Here is a 21,046-nt window from a genome sequence, read left to right on the forward strand (position 1 = left end):
TTTAAACTTTTAAACTAAGATCTTTAAGTATTTGTTTTTTAACATTAAAAAAAATTATATATTTCAGGTAATGCCCGAATTACCCAAACCTAACCCACTACCCGAATTACCCAAATTCAATTTGGGTCGGGTAACAGAGATTTTTTTTCACATGAAAACCTGAATTACCTGAAACCCGAAAATATTACCCGATCAACACCCTTAATCGGTATTGCTATCGCCAAATATTAGACACTATTATAATTACCTAAGACTAAAGGGTACTAAGTGTAATCTTTCTCTCTCTCTCTCTCTCTCTCTCTCTCTCTCTTTGTGTGTATGTATATATATATATATATATATATGCAAGATCAATGGAAAACTAAATTGAGGGAGAGAACTAATTTTTTTTAACTATAATGAATTTAGGTATCAAATTTCACATGTGAATGTACATAATATATATATATATATATATATATATATATATATATATATATATATATATATATCTAAGACAAATGTAAAAAAAATTTATATGCATGTACATATGCATATTTTTTTTGAAAATGTATATTTACAACAAAAAAAAATATGAATATGCATTAAAAATGCATTTTTTTGAAAATTCCTTTTCTAAATCTTAATTTCGAAATATAAGGTATATTTTAACTTATTTAAAAATAATTTTTTATATATTTTTATTTATTTTTAAATTTTTTAAATTAGGGAAAATATTCCTTACATTGCGAAATTAATACTTAAAAAAAGATTTTTTTCAAAAAAAAATGCATTTTTAATGCATATTCATATATATATATATATATATATATATATATATATATTGTATATATACATATTTTGTAACATCCATAAAAATCATGCCAAATTTAAACTTTTTCAACCAATTAAAACCATTGATTATTAAAAAGTGTTTTCAAAATAGTTTCATGTCAGAGCATCCCGTAAATCAAAATCATAAAATGTGAGGAGCTGTACGATCACGTTTTCGCGTTCCCACGATCATCTGAAGTACCTGAAACCAAAACTGAAACTGTAAGCCCGAAGCTTAGTGAGCTTCCCCCAAGATACCCATACACACAACAATATAAGTATAATCACAAACAACATATTATGTGTCTAGTCAACCATCGGGTTGGAATACCCCAGGCCCTCAACAATCAGGTTGGAATGCTAACATACTATGGGTCCAATCATCCTCGGGATGGAATACCCCAGACCCACAACCATCGGGTTGGAATGTCCACATACTACAAGTCCAATCATCCTCGGGATGGAATACTCACGGCCCACAACCATCGGGATGGAATGCCCAGGTCTATTGGCTTTCACACAAAGCAGACAAGCCTCAACCACCAATCAAACATATGCACATATATTAGATAATCACATAACAGTCTATAGACAGACAAACTGATCTAACGGATCATAACAACATAATAACTTTATGGATATGGGGACCAAGAAGAATCCAGATCTGAAGTTACAACTTCAGATCTTGCCCAATACACTAAATGACTCCCAAAAATGCTAAAGATGGCCCTAACCTAAACATGAAAAGATCTAGCTAAAGATAAGCCAAGGTAACGACTTGTTACCTTCAAAATGATGCCAAGATGAAGTAGAGTCAGATCCACAAGCTCCTCTTTGCTCCAAGCTTCTTATACTTCACACCTGCTTCACAAAATGCACCAAAATCACCCTTTAAGCCTCGCAAACACTCAAGAACAAGGTTAATAGTGATTAGGGTTTCTTCTGGCCGTTAAGAGGTGATAAGGGACTGGAGGTAAGGACTTGAGGTCCTTTAAATAGGATGCAAGCCCTAAAAATTAGGGTTTCATCTCCCAGCTCCTACTCGACGAGTCCGGGTCCTCCGACTCGTTGAGTAGATCCAATAATCCATGTGGGCTAATCTGCCTCTACACGACGAGTTAGGGCAACGAAATCGTCGAGTAGGTCCGTAAATATGTACAAAATGCTTTAAAACTTATACCCGGGGGTCGGGGTGTTACAATGGTAACAAAGTCGGAAGGTGCGACTAGTATGGGACACTGGGCCTTCAGATGGCCCACCTGCTCACAATGGTAACAAAGTCTGACTCTGAGAACTGGAGTCTTCTGCCTGCAATCCCTGGCAAGATGGCCCTGCTTGCCACATTTGTGGCACCCGCTCCCCGATAGGAAAACCCCTGAATGAGCCTTTCCACACTTCCCAGAAAGTGCGACCGGCTGTCCCCCAATCCTAGTATCAGCGGTCTTGGACCGCTTCGGCGCCGACTGTGACTGCGCTGAGGCCTGCCTCTGCTCTCGTAACTGTAACTTAATCTCCAGCTCACGCCGCCTAGCGGCCTCCTGTAACTCCAAAGGTGTATCACATCGCTGGGTAGCAACAAACTGACAGGTATCTGTCTTGAGCATGCTCAGATAACGTGTCATCTGAGCCTGCTCAGAAGTAATCTCCCTTTTAGTGAACATGCGGGTGATCTCCATCACCGACTCCGTACCCTGTCTCAGATCCAAAAACTCTAGTGACAGCCGCTCGCGCTCGACCTGTGGAATGTAGCGAGCGTGAAACATATTTATGAACTGCTCCTAAGTAACTACAACTTTCTAATCATCTGTATACAACCTATTCATCAACCTCCACCAGTCATTTGGCCCAGACCTCAGCAAGTTCAGGGCACATCTGACCTTCTGGTCAGCAGGACATGAGCACGTGAAGAAACATCCCTCCACGTCAGACAACCACTTCATGGCTATGTTATCGAAGTCCCGGTACTGAAAACCCCTACTGGCTCCTCCCAATGTTGCTATTACAGCTGTTGTAGGTGCTGCGCTAGCCGTCTCAGCTAGGGTTGCATATCTGTCGTCAAAATACTCCATCATGGCGGTCTTAATAGACCCAAACATCTCCAGAATCTGACCTCGGACAATCTCGACCACCTCCTTGCGGATGATCTTCCTGACACGATCCTCTGTTAACACTCACCCATCCTGGCCGATAGTCTCGGGCACTGTCGGGTCATCCTGACCGCCCTGCCCTGATCCCGATCCGAATCCAGTCACAAAATGCCTCGTAGCCATTATACTGAAAAATACACCAGGAAGATATCAGATAATCTGCACAAATAACTGGGAACCAACTCCCAACTAAACCCTAGGGGTTGTAACTTCCTTGCTACGCGTATGGGTCCTATGCTTTAAGTAGTACGGGCCCATACAACCTTCCACGCCTACCCATATTTGTCTCAAGTATCATCACAACACCCTAACAATATACATGTGCATGGTGATCGCTCAATCCTCACTCCTAGAGGAAGGCTAACTATCTCATAACTGGCCTACTGACCCCGCACAACTCAACCATCCATGAAACGTCCACCAAACCTGTAGCGCTAGTGTATGCTAGCCGTACATAACGTTGGACCCTATAGACATTCAAATACTCGGTCCTACTCTAAGCCCACAACCAGACAAGGAGCAGGAAATAAAGCTAAACCAAATATTCTCAGGCTATAAGATCTTAATTATGTACAACGTATGATGCATGCACTGAGCAACTATAGTAATGACGTCAATTTTATATAAGGAAAACCCTAGGCTATCAGGCATCATATAATTAGGCAATTCTATCATGTAATTCCCGAAGATCCCTAGCCTAGTACTAGCAGGTTGTTCTAACATATCACAAATCAAATAACTGTATGGTATTTTTGGGTCTACTTACTGGCTCCGGCTGATCATACACTCTGCTTCCTCCTTTAGTATTTTGAAAACCATTTAAAAATTATTTTGAAAATCTTTTCCTTGATTTGAGACTGGATTCACACGAGTGTTCCTCCAATTCACTCAAAACAAGGCTCTGATACCAACTTGTAACATCCATAAAAATCATGCCAAGTTAAACTTTTTCAACCAATTAAAACCATTGATTATTACAAAGTGTTTTCAAAATAGTTTCATGTCAGAGTATCCCAAAAATCAAAATCATAAAATGTGAGGAGTTGTACGGTCACGCCTTTGCGTTCCCGCGATCATCCAAAGTACCTGAAACCAAAACTGAAACTGTAAGCCCGAAGCTTAGTGAGTTCCCCCAAAATACCCATATACATAACAATATACATATAGTCACAAACAACATACTATAAGTCCAGTCAACCATCGGGTTGGAATACCCCAGGCCCTTAACCATCAGGTTGGAATGCCAACATACTATGGGTCCAGTTATCCTCAGGATGGAATACCCTAGGCCCACAACCATCGGGTTGGAATGCCAAGGTCTGTTGGCTTTCACACAAAGTAGATAAGCCTCAACCACCAATCAAACATGTGCACATATATCAGATAATCACATAACAGTTTATAGACAGACAAACCCATCTAATGGATCATAACAACATAATAACATCCTATCTACCAGGATACTCATTTAACAGATCATAACAACATAATACCATCCTATCTATCAGGATACTGATGTAACAGATCATAATAGTATAACTTATAAGGATAACAATCCAAAAGGGCTGGCCTCGGTGCCATAGACGATTGAGTATAGTGAGGAAAACTCACCTCATAACTGTCGAACTGTAGTGATAAGGTCAAACTCTCGAATCACAGCCGCGAACTCCACCACCTATATTCACTGTAGAACCACTTCCATAAATTCCCAATTTACTAAAATATCCTCAGAAGTCAAACTGGTTAACCCTTGCTCAAAGTCAAAGTTAACGGTCAAGGTCAACAGTCCATGTTGACCCAACTCGTCGAGTGCACTTCACTGACTTGTCGATTCCTTCCAGAACTCGAGAAATCGTGAAAACCCTAGTTGACTCGCCGAGTTTCCAGACAACTCGTCGAGTCCATGCGTGTCTAAAAGTTGGGAAAACCCTAACTGACTCGTCGAGTCGTCTTATAACTCGCAGAGTCCATGTAGAAACTAACCACAATCAATCTTCATCGGACTCGCTGAGTTGTCTATGCGACTCATCGAGTTCATGCAGTCCATTTCATATCCAGATGTTTTTAAGCCACCCCAAAGCTCCATAATGCAGATCTATCCTCCTAGGGCACGATTTCCACGTAAAGTTGCAAACTTTACGTGCATGCATGGTCATAAATGCCAAACCCAAGCTAAGGGAAAGGTTTAACCCAAGGAGAAAGGCCCAAGCTTGCTAAATCAGATAACTTTATGGCTATTGGGACCAAGAGGAGTCCAGATCTGAACTTACAACTTCAGATCATGCCCAGTACACGAAATGACTCCAAAAAATGCTAAAGATGGCTCTACACCTAAACATGAAAAGATCTAGCTAAAGGTAAGCCAAGGTAACGAATTGTTACCATCAAAATGATGCCAAGATGAATTAGAGTCAGATCCACAAGCTCCTCTTTGCTCCAAGCTTCTTATACTTCAGACCTTCTTCACAAAATGCACCAAAATCACCCTTTAAGCCTCACAAACACTCAAGAACAAGGTTAATAGCAATTAGGTTTTCTTCTGGCTGTTAAGAGGTGATAAGAGACTGGAGGTAAGGAATTAAGGTCCTTTAAATAAGGTGCAAACCCTAAAAATTAGGGTTTCATCTCCCAACTCCTACTCGTCGAGTCCGAGTCCTCCGACTCGTCGAGTAGATCTAATAATCCACGCGGGCTAACCCACCTCTACACGACGATTTGGGGCAACCAAATTGCCGAGTAGGTCAATAAACATGTACAAAATGCTTTAAAATTATACCTGGGGGTCGGGGTATTACATATTTTTATATAACATGTGCATATGCACATGCATATTTAGAAAAAAACACTTTTAATGCATCCCTCTCTCTCTCTCTCTCTATATATATATATATATACATATATATACATAACAATAAGTATATGACATATGAATATTCATAAGTATATGCATATACATATTCATAAGTATATGCATATGCATAAGAAAAAGTATATTCATAAGGCTATTAAATACATATGTATTATACTTATGTATATGAATAAGTATATGCATATGCATATACATAAGAATAATTATATGCATATGCATATGAATAACTATATGAATATGTGTAACATTGTGACATCCCCATTTTTACGGCCAGAAAAGACCGACTTTGTTTATGCTTTATAAAAATCAGAGTACTTCTTTAATAAAAGTGTTGCGGAATTTGTCCCCAGAAAAACATGATAAATACGTTATTAAAACATTTTCGAAGAAACGTATTTTATTCATTTTAAAACGTTTGGGATGTCATCGTCAATACAGGAACATAAACATAAACAGTACTTACATTTATTTACACTAATGATTTACATCTCCTTCATTCTCTCAGTGAATTATGTCTTCGTATTGATACCTATGATACAAAGAAAACTGAGTGGGTCAAGCTTGGGAGCCTGGTGAGCATATAGGGTTTTCAAGCCACAATAATACATTTATTATATTCAATTATCAACAATCAACCCAAATACCCATCCCCATTATCTCCTTTATTAAGGTTTTACCCTAAGAATCAATTATACTTTCTTCATTCATTTCCTAAGGGTTTACCTAAGGAACTGGCACACAGTCCATTTGCTACCATGGTTTATACAATAGGCACTACGTCGCATAGTCACCAGGGTTCATACAATTGGCACTACGTCTCATAGTCACCAGGGTTTACACAATAGGCACTACGTCTCATAGTCACCTGGGTTCATACAATTGGCACTACGTCTTATAGTCACCAGGGTTTACACAATAGGCACTACGTCTCATAGTCACCTGGGTTCATACAATTGGCACTACGTCTCATAGTCACCAGGGTTTACACAATAGGCACTACGTCTTATAGTCACCTGGGTTCATACAATTGGCACTACGTCTCATAGTCACCAGGGTTTACACAATAGGCACTACGTCTCATAGTCACCTGGGTTCATACAATTGGCACTACGTCTCATAGTCACTAGGGTTTACACAATAGGCACTACGTCTCATAGTCACCTGGGCTTTACTCAATAGGCATGAAGTTGCATCGTCACCAACTATTCCATCTACCCATGTTCTACCCAACATTTTTGTAGATATAAATACAAACACAATTTAAATCATTTAACGCCCGTATAAAAACATCAATTCCAAATCCATCTCAAATAGATAATCAATATATATCACATAGCACGTATTTCATAGCTAATACTTTATATTTATGTATTAGAAGAAAGTAACTATGCACTCACGCATATAAACAACAATATATATAAATATACACATAACACGTATTTTATAAAATACTTCATATTTATGTGTAAGATGAAAGTGACTATACACTCACCTGATCAGAAGATGATCCGACAGCACTACGGCTTATAGAAGTAGTATACTTCGATAGATCTGGAAGATCTCCACCAAAATCGAACTCCTCGCGGGCAGAGCTTCGGCTCGGGAATAACGTTCTTCGGGATCCTCGGGGCTTCGGATCTTGCTTTGGGGCTCGGGAATGATATCGGGGCTTCGGGATATGATTGGCACGCAAATCGAGGCAAAACTTAGAGAGAGGGAAGAGTTTGAACAAGAGAAAATGGCTGATTTCGAGTTCTATTTATAGGCTGAGGGTCTGGGATTACGCGGGGCGTAATCTCAAATTACGCAGGGCGTACTCAGTACGCGGGGCGTACTCGGTTATGCGGGGCGTACTTTGACGTCACTGCATGCGTCGATCTGTGGCACTCGAGTATCGGTCAGGCAACTTGCATCCGCCTGAGTATGCGGGGCGTACTCAAATTACGCGGGGCGTAATTGACTCGTCGAACTTCTAAATTGTGTAACTTTCGCATACGAGCTCCGTTTTCGATGTTCTTTATATCCACGCGAAGGTCAGACCATACTCTATAACTTTCATTTAGACTCCGTCGGCTAATTTTGACTTTTATTTTTATTATTTATTTTTAGAAGGCCGGGACAGAAAAACTTCGTTATAAATTCATAACTTCTTCGTCTGATGTCCGTTCTCGCCTAACTTTTCATCGTTTCGCTACTAACAACGAGATCTTCGATTCTTATTTAGATTGTTTCGGCTAAAAACCGCTCGATCTCAAATCGAGTATTCGGGCTGCACACTGCTAAGTCGAAACTTAGAAAAATCATAACTTCCTCATACGAAGTCAGATTTGGGCGTTCCTTTTATGCACGCTCTCAGTTTAACGAAATCTACGAATTTCGTTTAGATCGCTAAGGCTAAATATCGCTCTAACATAAATTCACTTTTTACGTCATTCAGCGTCGTGCCGGTTCTGTCACGAAACTTCGACAGGTCATAACTTCTTCGTTATAATTCGGATTTCGACGTTCTTTATATGTACGGAATCCTTGTAACATATACTATAACCTAGTTAAGATTATTCATTCTAAATAATCTTCTATCAGAAACTCATTTTTGACGCTTATCGTCTTTAAATTGACTAGCCCTGATCTACGGGCGTTACAAACATCCCAAAATTTGGATGTTTAGAATGTGAGAAAGAAAAGGAAATAAGTTGAAAATTGACAAATAGCAATAAATGGCAAAATGGTTGTAATGTTCCCAAAACTATTGATAGAAAATTTCGTTTTATTTATAAAAGAAGGATCATCGATTACTTGTTTAAATAAAACCGATACATTATAATCAGAGTAAAAAAACCCAGAAAAAGCCAAATGTGGAACAATAAGTGTTCGCGCCATGCAGTCAACCTGAGCTCTTCCTTTTGAAAACCGAAGTACCTGAAACATAAACTGAGAACCGTAAACAAAAAACTTAGCGAGTTCCCCAAGATACCACATATCATACATAACAAAACACATAATGGGTTTATCCCAGTTATCCCCCCCCCTGCTGTCATCGGACCCCGTCCGACATCAGGCCCCGCCTATCATACATAAAAAATATATCAAATAAACACATACACATGCAATAATCACATAGATACATAACATACAAATAGTCTTCGGGCCCCACCTGACATCGGACCTTAGCCCATGAAGCATATAAACACATACACATGCAAGAGTCACGAAGACAACTACCATAATAACATAGCATAAACATGGGTCGGTATTGGTGCCATCGACCCGCTAACCCGGTAAGGAAACTCACCTCGCATTGCTGAAGTCCCGCAGATAAAATTCTAACTGCTAGCTGACCAGATCCCCGAACTATCAACATCAAAACAACACCCAATTAATAATTGGGTTCCAATGCATAACCATATATCCATACTTGGGGTAAAACGACCATTTTACCCCCAACCTAGCTTGATCCAAGCCCAAGGCCTAAACTCACACTCTGAAGGCCTAAAAGTCAAACAATCAACCAAGGCCCACTATATGGCCAAATTTTCCAAATTAGGCCCAAACCCCTTAGATGGGCCTTACCCTTAAGCCCATCCAAAAATCCTAGTCTACACACTTGTTCTTAGATGGACCACAAGAACCCAAATGAAAGGCCCAACTCAAAGCCCAAACACAATTAGGGTTTTCACATAAAATGTTGATTATGTTAAGTAAAAACACTTAACCCATTAAGGACTTAATCCATCAAGTCCATCCTTATACTAGGTCAATCATACAATGTGGTCGAGCATAATTCATAACTCCAATCCAATGGTCCAAAATGCAGGTCCTGGCAAGTCCAAAACAAAAAACTCCAAGATTAGGGTTTTTTAAACCCTAATTAGGGTTTCCAACCTAAACACATGCCAATTACGTCCAATGGTTAAGTTTTTAGGTTGACTAGAGTTTCACTACGACGGGTACCACCCACTGCCACCTCGGGCGGTGGTGGTCGACGGTGGTTTACGACGGCAGCTACCACCTCACGGTGGTGGTGGTTATGATTCTATGCCAAAACAATGACAAAAGCATTCCATACATCGGTCTAATCAGACATATAAACACACACACATAAGCCTCCCAAGAGGACACAAAGAACTACAAAAGATTGTCATTTATTCATCTCTTCTTTGGTTGGTGTTATATATATATATATATATATATATATATATATATATATATATATATATATATATATAGGTCATGTATCACCCTATTAATGTGCTGTCTCTTGTCAACCTATTGATTCTCTATTTTAAATTTTTTCACACTAATTACATTAAATTAATAACATTAGAATAAATATTAAAATAAATTAATACAGATTATCAGGTGATATAATTTTACATATTTTTTTAAATCAACAATTATAATTTTATATAACTAAAAAAATATTTCTTAGTTAAGAATGTATTTAAAATAATTGATTAATAATTTTTAATTTTACTATAAAAGTTTAATTAATTTTATAACTGTGGTTTCTACGGATTATAAACTAGTTTCTAATACACGGGTAAATATATGAATAAAATCTTATATATATATATATATATCTTTTAAAGATTTCGTTCTTATAAATCTTTTGTAAGAATCATGAAAATGCTTAGTTGGCGTCCGAATCATGATTAGGAAAAACTAGAAAAATATATACTTTGGATAAAATTGAAAAGAGAAGGTTATTTAGGATAAAATCACAAAAACTTTAAAAAACTTATGAAAAGTAACATAAAGGTTAGAGTAAATTACATAAATGGTCCCTATGGTTTAGGGTAATTTGTACGTTTGGTCCCTAACTTATTTTTTTAACTCAGAAAGTCCCTATTGTTTGTTTTTGTTACGTGTTTGGTCCCTGCTGTTTGTTTTTGTTACGCGTTTGGTCCCTGTCTTTCCTAAAAAGCCTGTTATTTAAATACAGAAAAATGGTTGGGTAGGTAAGCTAAGGTGAGGAAGTTGGGATTACGGTGTGTTTATTTAAATAAAATAGAAAATCAAGGGCAAAATAGTTTTTTTTAGGTAGGATAGGGACCAAGCGTGTAACAAATACAAACAATAGGGACCTTCCGAGTTAAAAAAATAAGTTAGGGACCAAACATGCAAATTACCCTAAACCATAGGGACCATTCGTGTAATTTACTCTAAAGGTTATAAAATAAAACCCAAAATAAAAATAAAAAGATGAAAAGTTAAAAGCTCTATAAACTTGTAATTATCCTTAAAACGAACTTTGAAATGATAAATTTAATATTTTTCTATATATTCTTCATATTTATTTTTCTATTATTTTTAGATAATAATAATTGTAATAAAAATTTATTAATTTTCTTAAATAAAAAAAATGTTACAATCTTAAGTAGTAAGAAGATAATAGGAGAAAAAAATAAAAAGATATTTGATTTATCCTTTCAAATACCTTCTGTTTTGTTTTCGAAATACCTTCTGTAGTGTTTTTGCTTTGACAAAATTAAATTATTATTTTGCCAAATGATACCATTAATTTGTCAAATAATAACATGTACCCATAGAACAATTAATGATCGGTTTAGAAAAATTATTTTAATAATGAGAAAAATCATATAAAAACAATTTCACGATAATTTTTTTCATTAAATCTTTGCAAAATGTTTAGAAATAATTATTAAAAAAAGTGATATTGTATTATAAAACAAATTCATTTAAGTGTTCTTGTGATCAACCCTTTAAATTATCTTCCACGCGCGACTTTCAAGATTCAACAATGGCCGACTATATTATATCAATCATGTTCTCATCTAGTGCTGAAATTACTTCTAGATCCATCCGTATGATAAATTATTCTATATTTCTATGACTTCAATTTTGGGTAGTTAATTAGTTTGGAAAAAAGAAAAAACTGATCGTTGTGGTTTATTGAAAATTGTTATTTTTGTCTAAAATAGTTTAGATTAAGTATCAAATGGTTTAAAAGTTTGATTTTATTACGAGTTTGATCTAAAATTTTGAAAACCTTTTATAAAGATATTTTTGCCGTTGGTATTTCTCTTTTTCAAAATTTTTATTATAGAAATAAAAAAACAAGAAAAATACCCACCTCTCTCTCTCTCTCACACACACACACACATAAAATCGCAAGTAATCGGAGTGATGACAAAAGTATACCCTAAATCTCTTGTTTCAATTCCGCATCCATTTCCTTTTGACCGGCCTCGATTCCTTACACAATCCTCCATCATCCTTATTGTGTAGAAGAAATCCCTACTCTTCAGTTGCGACGGATTTACTGTCTTTGACACTACGAGAAACCTTGTATTTCGAGTCAACTACCACGTCGCCATTAATAAGACTGAGATTGTTCTCATGGATCCTCTGGTCACTCTCTCTACATCATCCACTGCAAGGTTATATATATATATATATATATATATATATATATATATATATATATATATATATATATATATATATAAACACTAATACTATTCCCAAATTTGATCGATTGTCCTCATTAGAGCCCTACATTTTGGTTTCAGATTTTAGGGTTCATCCATCATTATCTTGTTCATCATTTTTGGTTATAGAATTAACCCACTAGCTCTTTGCCCCATTGTTAGATGAAGTAGTGGATATATATCACTTGTGACACAATCGATAATGTCGAAGCTTCAATGGCCACATAGTCGAAGCTTTTGAGTTTTCTAGGATGAACACACAATCGAATCTCCGATGAACACACAATAAAAAATTTTATGGTTCTTAAAAGCTTCCATTATGCTTTTACATGTTGTTATTTTTTTTTGGGTTTGTTGTGATTAACACACAATATAGGCTTTAGATTATTTGGGTTTATTGTGACAAACACACAAGTATGTACACAATTAGGAAATTGAAAGGTTAGATCATTCTTGGATGTCCGATTTAGTTTGTTAGAAAATTTCTTGTTTTTTCCCTTGTGTCGAGTTTGAATTTTCGGGGGGGGGGGGGGGGGGGAGGGGGGGGGGGGGGGGTTGTTCAATATATGGGAGATCATTGGTTTGTTTAACAAGTTTGAATGGAAATCGTTTCATATTTTTTGGTTTGAATGGAGCCTATATTACATTTTTTTGGAAATTAACGGTTCGTTTAACCGGAGATGTGGATGGAACTCCCACTATAAAACCGTCCCCTGATTTTGTGTTACAGTGGAGGTGTGCGTGAGAGATTTTGTGATTGAAGTTGCAGATACCGTTGGTGACTTTGTATCATCAATGTGTATTTCAATGTAATGGATTGATTTGTTCACCAAAATCAATCTTGATGAATATTAAACAAGTAAGGAAGGTACATAGTGCACATTTGTTTAAGTTTATTAAAGATTTAAAGTACACTGTCATTTAGGGGCGAAACCTCTAAACGAATGTGGGTCCGGGAGCAGCGCCCCTGTGAGCGGGGTTCAAGGGGCAGAGCCCCTGGCTGGGGTCAAAATCTGAATTTTTGGAAATAAACCATGTTTTTGACTTTGTTTTGACCCTTATAGAAAGAACCCAAATTAGTGACAATTTTCAGATATCAAACTGTTTTTTTGTGACAGTTTTTCAAACATACAATTGTCTTGTGACAGTTTTCTGATGGGAAATGTATTTAACTAATTTTGGTCTTCATTTGATGGTACATTTAAAATTCATAACAATTAGATTTTCTGTTCCTGCTCTCAATTTTTGAATCTTATCCGATTAAAGATTGAGAGTACCACTCAAATATTTTAATCTGAAAATGATACCACAATTCTTAAAATTTTCAAGTCTTTCTATACCCCAGATTTCTAATAGATACAAAGGTGGTGATGAGTCTTTACAATTTTTTTTGGGGTGATAGAGCTCTGATGATTGAAGCGAGGAAGAAGACAAAGGTCTTCAATGGAACTCAAATATCAAAATCGAGAGAGAGAGAGAGAGAGAGAGAGAGAGAGAGAGAGAGAGAGAGAGAGAGAGAGAGAGAGAGAGAGAGAGAGAGAGAGAGAGAGAGAGAGAGAGAGAGAGAGAGAGAGAGAGAGAGGTATTTTTTATTTCTATAATACAAAAATAAAAAAAAAGAAAATACTAAGGACAAATATGTCTTTATAAAACGTTTTTTAAAATTTAGATCAAAACTTGCAATTAAATCAAACATTTTGGATCACTGGTGCTAGTCTAAACATGTTTAGACCAAAATGACAATTTTCAAAACACAAAGGCAATTCTTGCAATTTTATCCCAAAAAAAATAAATATAAAATTGAATAAGATCTATGTAATCTTAATAAAGTGTAATATAATCTGTGTAATAACTCTTACATAATTTAAAAATGAAAGTGGAAAGATGGCATTTAAAATTAGTGTCAGAAAATGGAAATGGAAAGATGGCATTTTGAAATTTGTGTCGAGAATCTATCCTTTTTGATCGTTGACAATTTACTTAGTATTTAGTTCCTTTTATTAGCAACTAAAAGATGTATTTTTATATTTTCGGAGTATACGAAAAAAAACATGTTTATAAATTATAAGTCTTGAAACAATTATGAAGAACGATGTGGACGTACAATATTAAATAATATTTTAATCGTATGGACACTTATCATGTACAAATCTAAATAAAATAAATAAAATCAAGATATGCAATCCACTATCATAAATACCAACCCCAACACCTTTTTATACTTGCAACTCCGAAACAGAAAACGAAAAACCCCACTAAAGCCGCCATGTTGGAAGCAACCCTTAACACTCGGAAACCCTCCCCGGAAAGATGGTTCAATCGAGCTTACACCCTCGTTTACACAGCTGCCATTTTTGCACTCGTATATCGCCATTGTTATAACCTAGTTTACCATCCTTCCTTCACCACCATTTTCCTACTGCTAGCAGATGTTGTGTTAGCATTGGTATGGGCAACATGGCAGGCTTATCTCCTGAATCCGATCCAGCGAAAGGTTTTCCCGGAGAACCTGACAAAGGTGGTAAAAGAGAGCGATTACCCGGGGCTGGATGTGGTGGTTTGTACGGCAGATCCTTTCAGGGAACCACCAGTCAGGGTGATTAACACCGCCTTGTCTGTGATGGCTTATGAATATCCAACGGAAAAGTTGTCGGTATATGTGTCGGACGACGGAGGGTCACAGCTTACTCTGTTTGCGTTCATGGAGGCTGCCAAGTTTGCAAAACATTGGTTGCCATATTGCAGGAAGTACGATATAATGGACAGGGCTCCAGAAGTTTACTTCGGAAGTGATTCATTTTTCTTCCCTGAAGCATATCAAATCAAGGTGCGTTATTAATTATTATCCTCCCTTCTCTTTTGAATTACGATTTGATTTCTCTTGTACATGTTTTTCTCTCGCGCATAACTAGGCCTGGTAACGGAGCGAGTTTCGACTCTGATCCGATCCAAACTTATATGGGTTTGGAGCATGGTTTTTGATTCGTTTACCCGTTAACGGCACATATCCGCTAACAATTTTATTAAAAAGGTCGGGTATAAATCATCACTGATCCGCTCCGATTATAACCCGCCTCGTATAGTTTTTGAATTATTAGTTTATATTTTATATTGCTTAAAGTTTAATTTTAATTCCAATTGAAAGTCCAAAGGGAAAATGCCAAAGTACAAACTATTTATATATAAGAATCAAGCAGTCAACTTCTAGACTCCCAGTCTTTTACTAAAAATTATGATGTCATTTCATTTATATTTCATAAAGAAATCATTATATTTCATTCATAAATCAATAAATTCATTCACCAACTGAAAGATACTTTATCATTGTTATTCTCTATCACTACAATTGACAGTAAAAAATAAATCATAAGTTACTACACTAGTGATTTTTAATTTCAATCGGAAGTCCTCAAATGCGTAATGTGTTTTCTAAATCAATATTTGTTTAATTTAAAAAATATTATTTTATGAATTAAGTAAAATATGTTTGATAATTCAAAAAGCTTATGGGTTATGAGATGGGTTTGGATATCCGTTGATTCGGTGAATAAGGGTATTAATTTGATTATTCAAAACCCTGCTAGTTATGGAGCGGGTTTGGATCGGATTTTAAAATTAGTTAAAAATGTTTGGATCAAAGTCGATTCGTTTCAAACCTGCCTAATTGCCAGGTCTACACGTAACTGAAAAATAGTGGACTTATATAAAGTGAATTCCATTTTCTTTCATTTTATTATTTAAATATTCTGTCGCCTATCAACTACAAATATCATATCATAGAAAAGCATGATTGCTTTTTTAATAGGTCATGATTGAAGAGTGTACGTTAATAGTCTTTATGTATAATTGTTAAGTCTTACTTTATGTTATATACGTATTTTAGACCATACCAAACCTCTCAAGATGGTTTAATTGAACAAATTTCATATCCATACCCGCCCCGCCCCTAAACCATTTATAGTTTTATTGTACTTGTATTTTTATTATTAATATATAATTTAAAAATTATATTAAAATATTTATGTTATAGTATAAGAAGAAAATTTTGTTATGTAATTTCTAATATTGTTTTTAATGTTTATGTTTAGTATTTATTACCTTATCATGAAATTTAGATATTATAAATTTTTTATGGTGATAAATATATTAATGCAATCTTTTTAGATTAAACTTGATGATGTAATTAGAAATTGAAATTTTTCAAAAATCAAAACATCTTTTTGATGTCATGTGGTTGCAAATGAGTTTTAGGCAATAACACTTCCAACTAATAAATTTTGAATTATTAATATCATAAATGGAATACCCGATAACCGCAATATATATAGAAACCCGATGATTATTTACTAACCAACAAGAGGAGATCATAATGAAATGAGAAGTGATTCGTACACAACAATTTTTTGTTATAAACAACAATTCATGCATTATAGAATTGTACAATACAACATTTTAAAACATAAATTATTGTATACGGAAAAAAAATGTTATGTACAAATCAGTTCCAGTATTGAAATATAATTTCATAATCGAATTTAAGATTGAGATTACACATTTCCATATCTACTTATAAACTGTAAAATCCTAGCTTATTTAGATAAATAAATTAAGCCTCCAGCTTAGATGGATAAAATCCTAGCTTATATAATGAACAAAAAAGTACCTATTAGATTCGGATTTTCAGCCATCAGCACATTGTGTTTGCGTCGCTTCCAACTTCCATATTTATTAAGACCTAGAAAATAACTGTTTTTAGTTAAAAGGCAAAGCACAAAGATGTAAATAATTGGCTCTTTCTTTCGAAATCATATTGAGTTAACTTAATTGGAGTTGTAGGGACCCGCCTAAGATTAAAATACTCTAGCACGGTTAATTTGTCAAAAAAACACCCATTGCCTTAATTTTTCCTCTATGCCTTGAAATTTCACTATTTTTCATCTAAACATAAAATGGTTAACTAAGAATAATCAACATATATCGTTTTTAGATGCGGCATGTGTGTTTGAAATGTGATTTTGTAGTTAAAAACTGCAAACCGCACAATTCATACCACACCATGAAAATTCTATACCGTGTAATAATATTGTGGTGTGGTTACAAGTGCTTTGATAATAGGGGTGGATCTACCAAGGATCACGGGATAGCCCATACAACCCCTCAATTTTTTAGGGGTGGTGGAAATCTTTTGAGAAATTTTTCCGTGTAGTGTAATTACTTTTCACATTTTATTCTGAATCCACCACTAGCTATATGATAAGAACCTAAAAGAAATGAAATCTCATTGTCAATGTAACAAGATCCATATCTTTTACTAATTATTGTAGTATCTTGAGAAATAAACTAATTTTTTTCTTGTGTTGATGAAGGTGATGTATGAGACCATGAAAGCCAAAATTGAGAAGGTCGTTGACAGTGGAACCGTTAGTCCTGATCTAATCACCGATGAACGTTGGTTGAAAGCTCTTGATAAATGGACACCCACATTCACACCACAAAATCATCCTGCAGTGGTTGAGGTTTAATTTCTTGACCCTATTCATAAATCAAGATACAATATAAACAAAATTTTGATTTCAATATGATAACAAAAGCAAGACGTATTTGTTTAAACATTTTCTTTCTTAAAAAACAGGTTTTGTTAGAAAGTAATGAAGACAAAGACATTACAGACCATCCATTGCCGAATCTTATCTATGTTTCACGAGAGAAAAATAAGTCCGTGCATCATAATTTTAAGGGTGGAGCCCTAAACAGTGTAGTACGTTTCACTTATCTCCTACACTTTTTCTTCAACTAATATCGATCATTATTTTAATATGTACATTTTTTTTGTAGATTCGTGTGTCCGCGACATTAACAGATGCACCAATCTTCTTAGTCTTAGATTGTGATATGTACTCAAACAACCCAAAAACAGCACTTTATACTTTATGTCATTTCTTGGATCCTAAAGTTGACCCAAATCTTGCACTCGTTCAATTTCCTCAATGCTTCCATGACATTAACAAGGTCGACACTTATGGTGCTGAACATTTGCCTGAGATACGAACGATTCCTATGGGAATGGATGGTATTTGTGGGACGATGTTTATAGGGAGTGGTGGCTTCTTCAAACGACAAGCTCTACTCGGAAGTCCAGCTTCTATTGGTCCTTCTGACATCAAACAAGCAAAAACACATTGTCTTGGAAATAAATCGATGAAATCTGACGATATATTAGCAGTAGCACACCGTGTTGCAGGTTGTCAGTATGAGGAAAATACCAAATGGGGTTTAGAGGTACGATTTATAAAGTGGTTTCCTTTGATTTCGTTCTTTTTTGGATTCTCATAGCAAGTCCGCGACTTTTGCTGTTTTGCAGATGGGATTTAGGTATGGTTCATTGGTGGAAGACATTTATACGAGCTTCAGACTGCAATGTCAAGGATGGACGTCTGTTTTCTGTGACCCAGAAAGACCATCGTTCCTCGGGAACTCCCCAATGGCGCTTAGTGATCTCCTACTCCAATCAAAAAGATGGTTCGTAGGATTTCTCGAAATGGTAACGTCCAAACACAATCCGATAACATATGGGTTTAAGTATATGAATCCTATTCATGCCTTATGCTACGCACACTACAACTTTCGACCTTTTTGGGCTATTCCAATCGTCATCTACGCGTTCTTACCCCAACTAGCTCTTCTAAACTCGTACTCAATATTCCCGAAGGTGTGTGTAAACTCATTCATTCTTTCACTCGGTAAAGATTTTGTTGATTAACGAGTCTAATAAAGGAAAATTCGGTGATATATATATACAGGTTTCAGACACTTGGTTTCCATTATATGCGTTTCTTTTCCTTGGAGCATATGGAAAAAGTCTCTTTGAATTTCTGGTAGCTGGAGGAACGTTTGTAAAATGGAGGAATAGTACACGAATGTGGTTGGCTTTGGGATGTTCGAGTTACCCATTTTCAATGGTCGATTGGGTGCTCAAGTCTCTTGGTTTGTCAACGATAGAATTCAATGTTACAAGCAAGGTTTTAGATGATGAGCTAAAGAAGCGTTACGAGGCAGGTTTGTTTGAATTTGGGGTAGAATCACCATTATTCTTGACGATTTCAATAGCAGCAGTTGTCAACTTGTTAGCTTTCTTGATGGGTACAATACAAGTTCTTAAGAACGGTGGATTTGAAGAATTATTTGCACAATTATTCATAGCTGGGTTTGGAGTGATAAATAGTTGGCCAATATATGAAGCCATGTTGTTGAGGAGCGACAAAGGAAAGATGCCCATGATGACTACGTTGAAAGCACTTGGCGTCGCTTCGGTTGTTTATTCCGTCTCCTCTTTGGCATTTTGACCAAAACTTTTTGCGCTTTTTATTGTTAGCTCTATAGAGTGGGTATCCTATGCATGTCATTCTCAAGCTGGTGAACTTTAAGTGGAAATTAATGAGATATGATTGCATATAATATTGAGAACGTAACGAATTTCACGCCATAATTGTATTTTTTTCCCTTATTTTAGATTTGGTAAACTACATAATAGAATTCGGTATTAGTTTGTGAGTTGAATCTCAATGGATCCAACGAGTTAACTACGTATAGTAGTTCAATAGTCAAAATAAAATTTTGAAACCTTATATCCTTACCTTTTATGCTTCATCCTACAAATTCATACAATGCATTGATGGATTGTCATATTAGTGTTCTACTTTTAATATAAGTTTACCATTTCCTGCTAGATTTGAATTATTAGGAATGCACCACAACATGCAACATCTGGTAGTTGTGGACTTTATGCAAGTATGTAACAATCGGTTATTTCGGGTCAATAAAAAGCTAAATCTTAATCATGTATAAGTGAAACCACATTGTAACCTAGTCACACTAAATCACCATTAGATATGAAACTATGTTTATATAAGTTAACAATTATACTTTGAAAGCCATCCTTCTATGAGACATATATACTTATATATTAAAGACCATGTCGACATCAACTAATACAAGTTAACAAGACTTTATGAGTCAAAAAGGTCAACATAGGTCAAATGAATCACATTGTTTGAGTATCTTTAATTATAGGTCCACTACCTTTGAGTTTTCGGCCATATAGGACCGAGATCTCCTTTATGGAAACACCTAGGACCGAAAACCTTCTCTTGGTTCACGTCTAGAACACAAAACAACTTCATGGGAGTATACCATGACCGAAATCACAAGTCTAAGGCCCATTAAGGCCGAAATCCTTTCTTCTTGAACCGAAGTCCCCTTCTTGATTGAGACTAGGACCGAAACCTACTTGGTGTGTGGGATATTTGATGATTTCGGTTATGCTAGACCGAAATCACTCCCACTTAGGCTGAAAACTCCTTTTAGATTAAGATAAGATGCCTTCCCAATGCACTATTACACTTACCAATGTAAATATCACTTCACTGACACTTCTTATCACATCCTCTTATCTTATTCCTCATATATATATACACGAAATATGGATCATATTCACAATTCATTCCCAGTAAACACTTTTCACTTCACAAATTCCCTCTCCAATATCAAAGCCTCATTTTCCTTTCAACTCAAAGAACAAGTTTTCCCCACGAAGCATTGGTTCTTCAACATAATCCCTTAAGGATTATAGTAAGTATTTTCTTCATTTAACCAATGTTTACATCATGTTCTTAATAAGTTTAACTAACACACACCTCAAATCGTGTGTTAAAATACTTGTAGGATATGATCACCTTCCCGTATTCTAGACTCGAAGATCACCGTTT

At 35.8% G+C, this 21,046-nt stretch overlaps 1 protein-coding gene across 1 annotated transcript; it reads left to right on the forward strand.

Moving 5' to 3' along the window:
- Positions 1-14,492: 14,492 nt before the first annotated feature.
- Positions 14,493-19,767, forward strand: LOC145091573 (cellulose synthase-like protein G3). Its single transcript, XM_079029318.1, has 6 exons — positions 14,493-15,108; positions 17,648-17,797; positions 17,914-18,039; positions 18,117-18,560; positions 18,643-18,990; positions 19,082-19,767. Exons 1-6 carry the CDS (start codon positions 14,548-14,550, stop codon positions 19,622-19,624), a joined length of 2,172 nt encoding a protein of 723 aa, XP_078885444.1. The 5' UTR covers positions 14,493-14,547; the 3' UTR covers positions 19,625-19,767.
- The last annotated feature ends 1,279 nt before the right edge of the window (positions 19,768-21,046 follow it).

Source organism: Lactuca serriola, chromosome 3, assembly GCF_051521515.1.
Source record: "Lactuca serriola cultivar US96UC23 chromosome 3, Lser_US96UC23_V15, whole genome shotgun sequence".
Classification (NCBI taxonomy): Eukaryota; Viridiplantae; Streptophyta; class Magnoliopsida; order Asterales; family Asteraceae; genus Lactuca; species Lactuca serriola.